The sequence below is a fragment of the Muntiacus reevesi genome, chromosome 10 (assembly GCF_963930625.1).
Source record: "Muntiacus reevesi chromosome 10, mMunRee1.1, whole genome shotgun sequence".
In the NCBI taxonomy this organism is placed as follows: Eukaryota; Metazoa; Chordata; class Mammalia; order Artiodactyla; family Cervidae; genus Muntiacus; species Muntiacus reevesi.
In genome coordinates, this window is record NC_089258.1 from 72060657 (window position 1) to 72073469 (window position 12813).

General features: G+C 44.2%; 1 protein-coding gene across 3 annotated transcripts in view; it reads left to right on the forward strand.

Annotated features, from left to right (window-relative positions):
• Positions 1-12813, forward strand: part of UNC5D (unc-5 netrin receptor D) — a 607527-nt gene that overhangs the window by 499669 nt on the left and 95045 nt on the right. For 2 of the 3 annotated variants that reach the window (XM_065947397.1, XM_065947399.1), the window contains exon 8: positions 8615-8647. The exons of the other annotated variant lie outside the window; for it this stretch is intronic. In XM_065947397.1, coding sequence (XP_065803469.1) covers positions 8615-8647 — 33 coding nt within the window. The remainder of the gene's footprint in view (positions 1-8614; positions 8648-12813) is intronic. 3 annotated transcript variants of the gene reach the window in all.

Sequence of the window (12813 nt, forward strand, 5' to 3'; positions counted from 1 at the left end):
TTCATGTACATCTCAAATCTTACAGGGTTTTATTCAGGTGAGGGTTTTTGCCATTCCAGTCCTGGACTTTCTCTAATTACCCAGCTATCTCTGAGGAAGCCAGCAATTCCTCTAACAAGACATAACCGCTGGGACACCCTGTGAGGTCTCTCTCAAAACCTCTTTTCTCTACACTTGTCCTACCCAGATGGATGTGGTCAGAATGCACTTTTTAAATTTTTATTTTATATTAGAGTAGATTTGGTTAACAATGTCGTATTAGTTTCAGGTGTACAACACAGTGATCCGGTTTTATATATCCATGTATCTTTTCTTTTCCAGATTCTTTTCCCATTGGGAGGGATAAATTGAGAGGTTGAGATTGACATATACACTATTTGTAAGACAGATAACCACAAGGACCTACTGTATAGCACAGGGAACTCTGCTCAAGAGTTCATTTTAAAAGGGGCAATAGCAGTCAGGATGGCTGCTATCCAAAAGTCTACAAGCAATAAATGCTGGAGAGGGCGTGGAAAAAAGGGAACCCTCTTACACTGTTGGTGGGAATGCAAACTAGTACAGCCACTATGGAGAACAGTGTAGAGATTTCTTAAAAAACTGGAAATAGAACCAACATATGACCCAGCAATCCCACTTCTGGGCATACACACCGAGGAAACCAGATCTGAAAGAGACACGTGCACCCCAATGTTCATCGCAGCACTGTTTATAATAGCCAGGACATGGGAGCAACCTAGATGCCCATCAGCAGACGAATGGATAAGGAAGCTGTGGTACATATACACCATGGAATATTACTCAGCCGTTAAAAAGAATTCATTTGAATCAGTTCTAATGAGATGGATGAAACTGGAGCCCATTATACAGAGCGAAGTAAACCAGAAAGATAAAGACCATTACAGCATACTAACACATATATATGGAATTTAGAAAGATGGTAACGATAACCCTATATGCAAAACAGAAAAAGAGACACAGATGTACAGAACAGATTTTGGACTCTGTGGGAGAAGGTGAGGGTGGGATGTTTCGAAAGAACAGCATGTATATTATGAAGGGTGAAACAGACCACCAGCCCAGGTGGGATGCATGAGTCAAGTGCTCGGGCCTGGTGCACTGGGAAGACCCAGAGGGATCGGGTGGAGAGGGAGGTGGGAGGGGGGGTCGGGATGGGGAACACATGTAAATCCATGGCTGATTCATGTCAATGTATGGCAAAAACCACTACAATATTGTAAAGTAATTAGCCTCCAACTAATAAAAATAAATGGAAAAAAAAATAAAAGGGGTAATAGATCTTATGATGGTCTGTACAGACTGGAAAGTGGGGAGAAGCAGCAAGAATCGAACTAACTGAAGTAACACATGGGGTAAATACGGTCACTGAGGAGTGCTTTCTGAGCGGACCTTACAAAAAAGAAAACCACGATGTGGAAATAAAGGAGCGAAAAGAGTAAAAAGAGAGGTGTGCTGTGTTTGACAGTCTTGTAATGTCGCTGTGTTTCCCATCCCCGGAAGAGTTTCAGGGTGTTTACTAGAACCGGGGATGTGTTCCCGCATGTCCTAGAGCCTTAGTGAACTTCCACCATCCACGGGAGAATAAAACAGAACCTCTGCTTGTCATCTGCAAGGTCTGCCTGACACACACAGTCGTGGCGATGTTGCCAGTGCCGAGCAGACCTCGTGTTTACCCACTTATCTGCCGGTGCTAATAACAAAGCAGGTCCTCCAGACCCTGGGATTTCCTGCAACTTACAGAGAACGGTCAGAGAGAGTAACACTGCTGCTTAATTAGTTCTGCCTTTGCGGGAGCCAGAAAGCATGTGGAAATGAAGCACAGTGATAATCAATGACTTCTTTTCTTCCAATCAGTAAATAATCAAGCAAAAAGCATGTTAAAAAATTTCCCAGCATTCTATTATGAATATATTCAAACACATAAGCATCTGTATCACCTAGATTCTACAATTAGCATTTGCTGTATTGCTTTGGGCTTCCCAAATGGCACCAGCGCTAAAGAACCTGCCTAACAACGCAGAAAACGTAAGAGACTTGGGTTCAAACCCTGGGTCGGGAAGATCCCTTGGAGAAAGGCATGGCAACCCACTCCAGTATTCTTGCCTAGAGAATCCCATGGACAGAGGAGCCGGGCAGGCTACAGTCCATGGGGTGGCAAAGAGTCAAACATTACTGAAGTGACTTAGCATGCACACATGCATATTGCTTTATCAGATACCTGCACCTCCACCAACCCATCTTATTGTTGATACATTTCCAAATAGATTGTAGACATCAGTACACTTCACTCTTAAAACACTTCTGCAAGCATACAATTGATTGGAGTTCAATATTTGTTTCAGATTCTTTCTGTATAACTTATTTCATATTGGAGTATAGCTGATTAACAATGATGTGATAGTTTCAGATGGACAGCAAAGGGACTCAGTCACACTTATACATGTATTCATTCTCTCACAAACTATTTTCCCAACCAGGCTGCCACAACACATTGAGCAGAGTTCCCGTGCTATGCCATAGGACCTTGTTGGTTATCCGTTTTAAATATAGCAGTGCGTCCATGGCCATCCCTAACTATCCCTCCCCTCCACCCATCCCCCCCAAAACCAGAGGTTTTTTCTCTAAGTCTGTGAGTCTGTTTCTGCTTTGTGAATAAGTTCATTTGTATCATTTTTTGTAGATTCTGTATAGAAGCAATATCACATAATATTTGTCTCTCTCTGACTTACTTCAATGATAATCTCTAGGCCCATCCAGGTTGCCGCAAATGGCATGATTTCATTCTTTTCAATATGATTTTCCTGTTCAGAACCCATAACTAATGGTGATGATAAAAGAAGAAAATCAAATGAACACTTATGAAGTACTACATTTTGAAAAACCTGTGCTTTGTATTTTAGTGACGTTAAGTAAGATAAACTGTCTGGAGAAGGGAGAGATGCCTTTGAACAGAGTAGTCATCACCAAAGATTTTATGAAGGAAGCAGGAACTGATCTATGCATTGGAGAGAGGACATGTTTATGTAGGAGGCTTGGAGGGAGGAGGGCATCTAGAGAGAGGCAGCAGCTTGGGCAGAAGCACTGAGATTCATGGATTGATCAGATGAGATCATGGATTTTTCTTGAGGTGCAGTGGAAACTGAGTCATGTTTGGTGGGGTGGGACCAGTTAATAGAAGACCAAAATGTTAGGTAAATTGGTCACAATTCAGAGGCAATGTAGATTCATGGTAGATTCCTGCTCGATGATGCTAGAAAACTATTCCAGCAAATAAGGAACTAGCCAGAGAAAATGGACAGAGAAGACTGACTCTTCTACAGACTTTAGAGTTGGCTCTAAATAATTTGTAATTACAAAGATTGGAGGGTCAATTAAAATAAAGTTGAATTCAAGACATATGTTGGTGAGGGGGGTGGTGAAAAAGGCTCCAAAGTCTTCATCGATCCACATGGTCGATGAAGAAGGAAATAATAAAAGTGGTCTTTGAAGATGAAAACACAGGCATGTCTGGTTTAGGGGAAAGAATGGTGATCCTGAGTTCCAATGACATGTGTCAACTGTTGCCCTGAGGAGAGAGCTATGCAAGGGTCAGTCCTGGTGGGTGTTTGGTCCACACAGAGTGGCTTTGATGACTGAATCTCAAGAAATGTGTGTGTTGGGTATACAAAACCCATAGGAGCCAATTTCAAATAATCACAAGGCACAGGTTTTGAGGGCGGCCCCTTGCCCAGTCTGTGGGTTGGAGACTGAACACTCCATCCGCATCTGTCATCTTGCGACCTCTCCATAGTGCAATGGTCCGCAAACCCACTCTGCACACACGGCATCTCTCCTCAGTCTTGCTTGCTCTGATCTGCAGGATGTGGGCTGCACATAGCTGGTCATGTCTGTTCCCTGGCAGAGAAAGGATAAGACTGGATGTGGGTGGGTAGGTGGGTGGGAAGGTAGGAATGCAACCATAAATAGCTTGTAAGAACAATGGATGCCATGGAAATGCTTTGGGAGCATCCCGTATAACAAAGGAAGCCAAAAATTAAAGAAAGGTGGGAAAGAAATGAATCACCACCAAAAATAAAGAGGTAGATTGTTCTCTCTCCCTCTCTCTGCCTCTGTGTCTCTCTCTCCCCTTTCCTTCCTTTCTCTTATGTATAAATATACATATACACCTCTAGACACATATACTCTCACCACACATGTGGTGATACACGAAGCAATATTTGCAATACAGCACTGAGACAAAAGCAGGCTGCAGAACAACATATAAAAGGCAGTTCCCTGTCTTTGAGGGTAAAATGATCAATTACTGTCAATCAATTTCATGTAGTTTTCTGCTAATATATGTAGAACCATCTATGTGTGCATATCATCTTATATATATAAGATCACAAGGGAAGAAAGAGCTTAGACTTGTATATATCATTTAGCATAATGGTGGTTATCTCTTGGTGGTGGAATTATGCAGGGTTTCTTTGCACTTATCTGTATTTTTGATACAATAACTGCAGTAGCTATAAATAATAAAAATGATTTTTAAAGCATAACAATTTAAAACGCTATTAAGAAACACTTTTTTGCATCTTTAGCAAAATCATTAGGAGACTGAGTTATAATTCCTTATTATCAATTTCCATTTACCCAGAAGATACTCTTGGTGTATATGTATATGTAGACCCTGTGAAAACTGGTGATTTCCCCAAACAACAGATCAGCTGCCACTGGCTCAGAATTGCATTTCTCTGCCTCTCAGATCCTTCTGGACCCATCTGTACACTCCAGCTGCCCGAGATACTCTTAAAGAGGTGGAGAGGAACTGACGTTGAGTACATAGAGCCCCGGATTTGTTGTTAGGAAGTGGGGGTGCCCTCAATAATCACAAATACACAAATCCCAATTAATTAGAAGTTCTTGGAGGATGGCCCAGGCATGGGTATTAAAAAACAAAAAACAGAAAAAAAACCTCCCAGATAATTGTAATGGGCAGCCCATGTGAAGAACCATGGCTTTCATGGATTAATTTACTAAAGGGGTCATTTGAACATGGCCTTGGAGAGAGGTGAAATTAAAACAGGATTTGGTTGACCAAAGCCAATAGCTGCGTGGCCCTGAGCCTTGTGAGAAAATGTTTATGCAAACAGAATGAAAGGACATGAACCATGAGGTGGGCTGTTCTTCCACAACATTGTGAGGTCTGGGGGCGGATGGGGGGAGCCCTCTCGAGATCACGGGAGGACAGTCTCTAATCAGACATTTCAAGTTAGGAAAGTGGTCTCTGAGAGCAGCTTGCTGACGAGATACTGGTGTTTCACAAAGTACAGCAGGACCCAGTTTTGATGCCAATGCCGGGGGACTCAAGTCCTCGTGGGCACCAGTGACTTCCAGCCTTTCCCATGAGAAGATGCAGGCGAACACACGTGCTGGATCTTAGCATTGTCACCAATGATAGAGAAGCAGCCGTTTGAACACTTGTTACTCTGTTTCTGAAGTTCATTTTATGTGGATTTCTATGGAATGCCTTTTCTAAAGATTTATAGGGGTGAAAGCTGGGGCCCATGGAGGTCTTCTCATCCCTGTCCTTCTTTCTATGTATCAGAGTAAAGTTGCAACTTGCCTTTGGTGCCAGCAAGCAGAGATCAGGAGTCGGGGCACGTTTCTTTTGTGTTTGGGGGTTTTTTGGCTGCGCTGGGTCTTAGTTGTGGCATGTAGGGTCTTCGCTGCAGCATGCGGAGTCTTTAATTGGGGCATGTTGGATCTGAGTTCCCTGACTGGACACTGAACCTGGGATCCCTGCATTGGGAGCACAGAGTCTTAACCACTGGACCACCAGGGAAGTCGTCAGACGCATGTTTCTTGACCCCCATTCAACTACCCCTGAAATTCACTAGAATTTCTGGCCTGGAGCTGTGACTGGTGTCTATGCAGCAGCATGTGGGTCATTTTTATCCTCTGAACGAGTATGAGGATCATATTCATAACATGTGAAAGTTACAGTATTACTTATCAACTGCATTTATCAATGCTGAACATGTGCTAGCCCTTTGTTTCACGGCTTCCGGGCTCTGTTCAATCCCTCGAACCAACATTTAAGAGCCTTATTGCTCCCACTTTACTGTGGGGAACATTGAGGTCACAGAGATAGATGAAGACAGTCTGAGACTTCTGATCCGAGAGTCCGCACGAATCCCACTGCCAACGATGACAACCCTAGAGCTGGAGGTCAGAGGGCAAAATGCCTTCCTCTTCTGCTCCATGCATCCATGTGGTCCTCTGTCTGGGGTCCTTAGCCTCGGAATTTTCAGCCCCAACCTCTCGCTTCATTTTTCAGAACTGTACCAGGTAGAATCCCCGTTTTTGTTTTTGTTTTTACAGCTATATTCAATGTATTTTTCCGAGGAGTGGTTATATAGCTCACCTGTTTTTAATCGAGTTTTATTTTGCTACCCAGAATAATCTTCATTCCTGTGGTTTAGAGAGAAGAAAATACAGTTCAACGCAGCCAGAGCTCCGAACAGCTGTTCTGCATGTCTCTTTGTGTGGTCCTCGCAATGCCTCACTTTCAGATGTCTCAGCCTTGGCCTCCCAGCAGGGCTGTGCCCATGCCAAATGCTTTCAGATAGCGTGCGATAAGCAAAAACTGAAGTCAGGTTAAAACCACCAAAGCCGTTTTCTTCTAATTCTTGAGTGCATTAGCATCTGGACCTTGGGAGTTTCCACCTGCTCTCAGGAAAACTAATATGGCATTGAATCTGTGCAGTCAGGGAAATGCAAGCTTTGGGCTTAAAGAAACCTGACTATGTAAGAATCTGATCATATCAATTTGAACAAATTATCTTTTGTGGGGATGTTTTTTTCGAGATTTTTTTGAATGGGCCCTTTTTAAAGTCTTTATTGAATTTGTGACAGTATGGTTTCTGTTTTATATTTTGGGGTGTTTTTTTATGGCCATGAGGCATGTGGGATCTTAACTCTCTCACCAGGAATCAAACCCACACCCCCTTCCCTGGGAGGTGAAGTCCCAACCACTGGACCACCAGAGAAGATCCAGGACTTCCTTTTTAGAGAAAGATTGGCCAGAAATCACCCTTAGTCAGTGAACTTTCCCCTTACTGTAAAAAAAAAAAAACAAAAAAACACAATGGTGGCCCATTTGCAGAAGTATGATTTACACACAACTTTTATTCCCCCCCCCCCCAATTTACACACAACTTTTAAAAGCCACTTCCATCACAAAACAGGTGACAAAATACACAAGAGTTGTACCTGAAGCACACGGCAAGGGTTTTCTGTCAAAATCAGTCTTCAGTGCAGAAGCGGGTTAGGGTAAGAGATCCTCCGTGAAGGATTTGGAGCCTCACTATGCCTGTCTGCCTGGGAGGGGTTAAGGTGCAGCCAGCCAGATAATATTTACGAAGTTCTCAGATGTGTACTGTGTGAGATTTGATTCCGTTCAAAACATAATCCAGAATGACAGTGTCTCACCCCGCTTGGCTTGCCTTCAGGCTAACGGGAAGGAGCGTACCCAGGGTGACCTTTCAAGGACCCCTCCTCTCTGGCACTCTCTGAATGTTAGCAACAGCCCCTGTGTTTGCCGTCTGATGGTGTTCCATCGACACCCTAAGAAGGCACCGATGAGAGGGCTGGGGCGCCCTGCAGATCCTCTGGAATTTAACATAGAGTCTGAAGCAGAGTCGTCCCGGGTTTCTGCCTTGTGGTAGAGTCGTGTTGGCCTGGGACAGGACCAAGGGCAGGGCAGTGGCCAGTGGGAGGACTGTGGAGTAAGGCAGACAGAGTCCCAGGTACCGTGTCTCCAAGTGATTTGCAAGATGGTTGCAGAATTATTTAGTGATGGAACATGGCAGGAGGATGGTGGATGAAGGGACGTGAAAAGAATGGATAAAAATGTCTCGCTCACTTTAGAAAAGATTGAGTGTCTCTTCTCTGTATCTATCTCAGTTGACCGCTGCCCTGCTCAATACCAGGATCAGAAGGACACCTTTCCATTAAGATCATCCGCATTTTAACAGATAATTGAGATCTGAAACAAAAAAGCATAATTTCTTAAAAACAAACCTTCAACACACTATCCTGCATCTATACCCAACAAGAACAGGAAAGAAAAAAAAAAAACAGCAGAGTTTGGAACTATTTACCCAGGCCATGATAACTGCAAACCAATGCAGGATCCCTTTAAATATTTATTCATGGATCATTTTTCCACCATCATATGTAGTGAAATAGCATTCCTTACCTGAGCAGACTTCTGGCTGGATATAAAACAGGGCAGGCTGCAAGCTCACTGCTCTCATCATGCTGATAAGAATCTGGCAAATGCAACAGAGAGAAACTCTAGTAAGCCTGAGGGAATTTTACTTTAAAAGAATGAAGCAATCATCCTAGAAAAAATACTGCCAAAGAGAAAAATTTTTTTAAATTAGAATGAAAAGGAAAAATAGGAACAACATAATCCATAGTGTCTGCAGAAAGAAAGTGTTTCCTTTATAGAGGTAGACGTGAAGGAATGTAGAATATATATCTGCTCCGTGTGAATTTATTAAATGCAACTTTCTTTTTTTTTCTTTCTCTTTCTTTCTTTTAGATAAAAAACCTCTTCATGAAATAAAACCCCAAAGTAAGTTATTTTTCCTCTTGCGGATATCATTTGTTCTCATATTTGCTGCTTTACTGTTATATTTGTTTAGGAGCCAAATGGAATTGCAGTTCCTACGAAAGATCCAGGGCTCTTGGGGGGAGGTTTCTTCTTGTTGGGTTTGGAGTCACATATCAGAGGTTAAAATGGAAAAGAAATATGCACGCCCCTCCCCTCCTTCAGATTAAATCTCTGCTTTGATTCTGTCTGCCGGTAGCAGTCCATTTCTCTACAGATGTCATCTAGGACTCTTATTTCTGAGATTTATCTCATTAAAATTTATAAATATTTGTCAGTATAGGCTTTCACAAGAGCAACCCTTGGGCAGTAGCCTGATTACAGAACTTTCCATCTAGGAGTGGGAGGGGCGCCTGAGAGATGAACCCTGAAATCCATGGCAACTGATTAGATTAAGAGCCACAGTGAAATGGCCAGGAATTGAACCTAATGGGGGTGGATGCTGCCTGGAGCTCTCTGTCTACTGGCTTGCTTCCTGGCGAGGCCTTTGCCTTCCCTTCTTCTTCGGCATCCACCCGATTTGGGGAAAGAAGCCCAGCTCAGATGATTGGCAGCTCCACCTTCAGCCTCATGGTGCTCAGACCTGGCTGAACTTGGGGGCCACCTGGAAGCCTTTTATAAATCCCAGTTCCTGGGCTGTTACTCCAGAGAAATCACATGAGAAGAAGGGACTTAGAACCCAGGAATCCTCAGTTTTAAAAGCTCCTTAGGGGATTTCAATGTGAAGCTCGGATTGAGAACCAGTGTCTTAGAAAAATATTCTCAAAACTTAGATAAGCAACCACATGCATCAGAATCTTGGGGTATGGTGGAAGCTTAATATGACCCTGCAAAAAAAATAGAACAAATTAATCTGAATCCCTGGTACAGGGGCAGGGAGAGCTCTGAAGAATCTACATTTTAATATGTTCCCCCAGTGACTCTCAGAAATATGTAAAGTATGTCAGGGTGTCATATAGACGCCAAAGTCCGCATGGAAGGGCCTCAGCCGTGTAGCTCTAAGCAATAGGAGAGTTTGGTCTGTAAAGCTTGTGAAAGACGTTCTTGACTAATACTAGTCAATACTAGTCCCATTTTAGTCTAAACTGAATGGCTTTTGATCTTTTAAATCCTAGGGTATTAAAATTCAAATAGCTTGGGAGACTTAACAGCTTTTATTAGCCACCTTCTTTGAACGAATTAAGACCCTGTGAAGATAGACAGAAATTGGTATCTGGGGAGCAAGGGTCCGGAGGCATGAGAGAAAAAGATACAGCAAAGCTGTGATCTTCCTACTTCAGATGTTGCTTCAGGCAGGCTTGAGATAGAAGGATGCCTTGACTTCCAGAGTCTGAGAACTTCCGGAACAACAGAAACAAGCTTTCTTGTTTGACCTGCCGTCTGCTGCCCATAAAGTCATCATTGGGGGTTAGGCAGCAGCTTTCAAGTCCTGCATGATGGATTTGGAACTTCATAGGAAGATAGACGATGGGGAAACCTGGTTGTGTGTTGTTTGTGTTTGTGTGTGTGTGTGTCTGCGTGTGTGCACATGCAGAGAGAGGGAGAAGGAGCAGGTCGATGAGTGTCCATCTGTTCAAGACCCCAGGGTTTCCCTGGAGTAAGTGGGGTCCCCGCCACCCCCGCCCGAGTGCCTCCTGATCATAGAGCGCCCCCCACCCCGCCCCATCCCCTGGTCCCCGTGCGTAGCAGAAGCAAAATTATGGGTAGCCATGTGGCAGCCAAAATGTGTGTATGTCTTTAAAGATATTTTTATTTTATTTATTTCTCGGCTGTGCTGGGTCTTCTCCAGTTGCCCGTGAGCGGGGACTACTTTCTAGTTGCCGTGAGCGGGCTTCTCGTTGCGGTGGCTTCTCTTGTTGTGGAGCAAGGCCTGTAAGGCGAAAGGGCTTCCGTCGTTGCGGCTTCCGGGCTCTAGCGCACAGGCTCAACAGTTGGCGTGCACAGGCTGAGTTGCTCCGCGGCATACGGGATCTTCCCGGACCAGGGATCGAACCTGTGGCTCCTGCAATGGCCGGTGGCTTCTCTACCGCTGAGCCACCGGGGAACCCTGCATGTGTGTTTCTTAAAAATTAATTTCACGCTTAGTTTGTGAGTCCAGTGCTGTCCTAATTTGGTTACATCTGTACATCCAGCCGGAAAGCCCCCAGTAGCTATTTCTGGTCCTCCGGGACTTCCTGAATGAGTTTTTGCTTGGGGTTCTCACTCCTGCACACCGTGCTTAATTGGTGGATACTGCCGCAGACTCGCTTAAACTGTTTTAATTTGTGATTTTCTAAAAATAAAACCTTAGCAGAATCAATGTGGCTACAGAAGGCTCCCGGAGGCATCCGATCAGGGTTCTGGAGGCTGCATGGGTAGGAGTGCATCATAGGGAGGCCGGCTGCGATTTTGTTCAGTGAAAGGGGGGCTTCGTTGAAGACTCCATGAATCATCACTGATGCAAAATCAAAGTCAATTATGAAGATAATTGAGAAACAACCTTTCCCTATATATAGCCGTGCACGTGACCCTCTGCACGGCGGGGCGGGTGGAACCCATCTCTCAGAGCCTCCCGCACAGATTCGTGTGAGGCGGGCTGAGGAACCGGCTCTGAGTCGTGGGGAGGTGTGAAAAGAAAGTGAAGTCTGAAGGTATCTGTCGGCAAATCATAATGACAAACTGGGGGAAATCTGTGCTCGGCATCGCTCATGAAAGCACTTATTGTAAATGAGATAATTTAATCAATTACATTTCCTAATGTACTAAACCGAATGTTTCATTTTCTGCTTCTGCACATCTTAAATTATCTTCAGGTGCTTTATGAGATTTAATCATAGTTAATAGAAACTTCATTACCATCAAATGTGCTTTCAATAAATGTTGTGTAACAATGTCAGGAAGTGCAGTAAAATATAGTAGGTTCTGAATGGCAAACACGCACCCCCGGAGTCAGGCTGAAAAATGGTCGCATGCAGACAGTGAGACTCCCGGAGGCTTGGGAATGAGGCTTCGCTGAGAGGCTCCTCAAGGAGCGGCTGTTTCAGCAAGTTCACCTTAGGGATGAAAAGGTTTCAGGTACCCCCTAGAAAATAGCTCAGAAGGTATTCTTTCTCCATCTCCTTCCCACTAGTTTGGTAACTAACAGAAACACACACTAAGCACAAATCCCATTCACTGGTCCAGAGTCAGTTACCTCCGGGATTTCACCAGTTGAATGTCTCCCAGTTACCCGGATATCAGCTTTTTCAAAACTGAATGCATCCTTCTCTGCCTCTGTTTTTAACCCAGGCCTCCTCCCATCTTCTCTCATTCAGGGAATGCTATGCCTTCAACTCGGTAGGGTCCCACACTTCCACAGCCTCCTAGACTGCTGTCTTTTTCCTCTCCCTTCTCCAGCTCAGTACTCAATGAATCACCACCATCTAACCATTCTGCCACGCAGATAGATCAAGTTCACCAACTCACTCCATTTTCTCTCTTCCATCCCCCTCCCTCCATTTGGCATCTTTTTATTGAGTATACCCCATGGGCGTGGACATGTTCTAGGTGGTGGAGAATCAGTACTGAGCCTGCCAGATACAGTTTCTGCTCCCGTGAAGCCTGCAGATCCAGTGAGGGAGGTGGGGGGAAAAAAGCACAGAAAATTATATATAGAGGGTTGAGTGCCATGGAGGTGGTGACAAGTGTCGTTAAAGAGAAGTAAAGCAAAAGAGGCTCAGACAGGGATGGAGAGAAAGTTGCTTTTTTGTGTAAGGTGTCCAGAGAAAGTCTCTGCGGTAAAGTCACCTTTAAGAAGACACCTGAAGAAAAGCAAGGAAACAGACATTCTGGAGATCTGGGAGGAGTACATCCAGGGCAAGGGAAGAGTGGGATGCCAAGGCCGTGTGATGGGAGCCTGCTGCGGTATCCAAGGAAAAATTAGGCTGGGTATCTGAGCAGAGTGGCAACAGGAAGAGGCATAATAGCTCAGATCAAAGAAGTGGGGCATGGGGGAAAAGTACCAAGTGTATTATAGGCCATGGTAACGACTTTGACCTTTACCATGAGATGGAAAGCTATTGAAGGTGTTTATTCATGGTAATATGACCTAATATTTTCAAATATAAACTCTACCCACTGCGTGGAATGTAAACATACAGGGAACCAGAGCA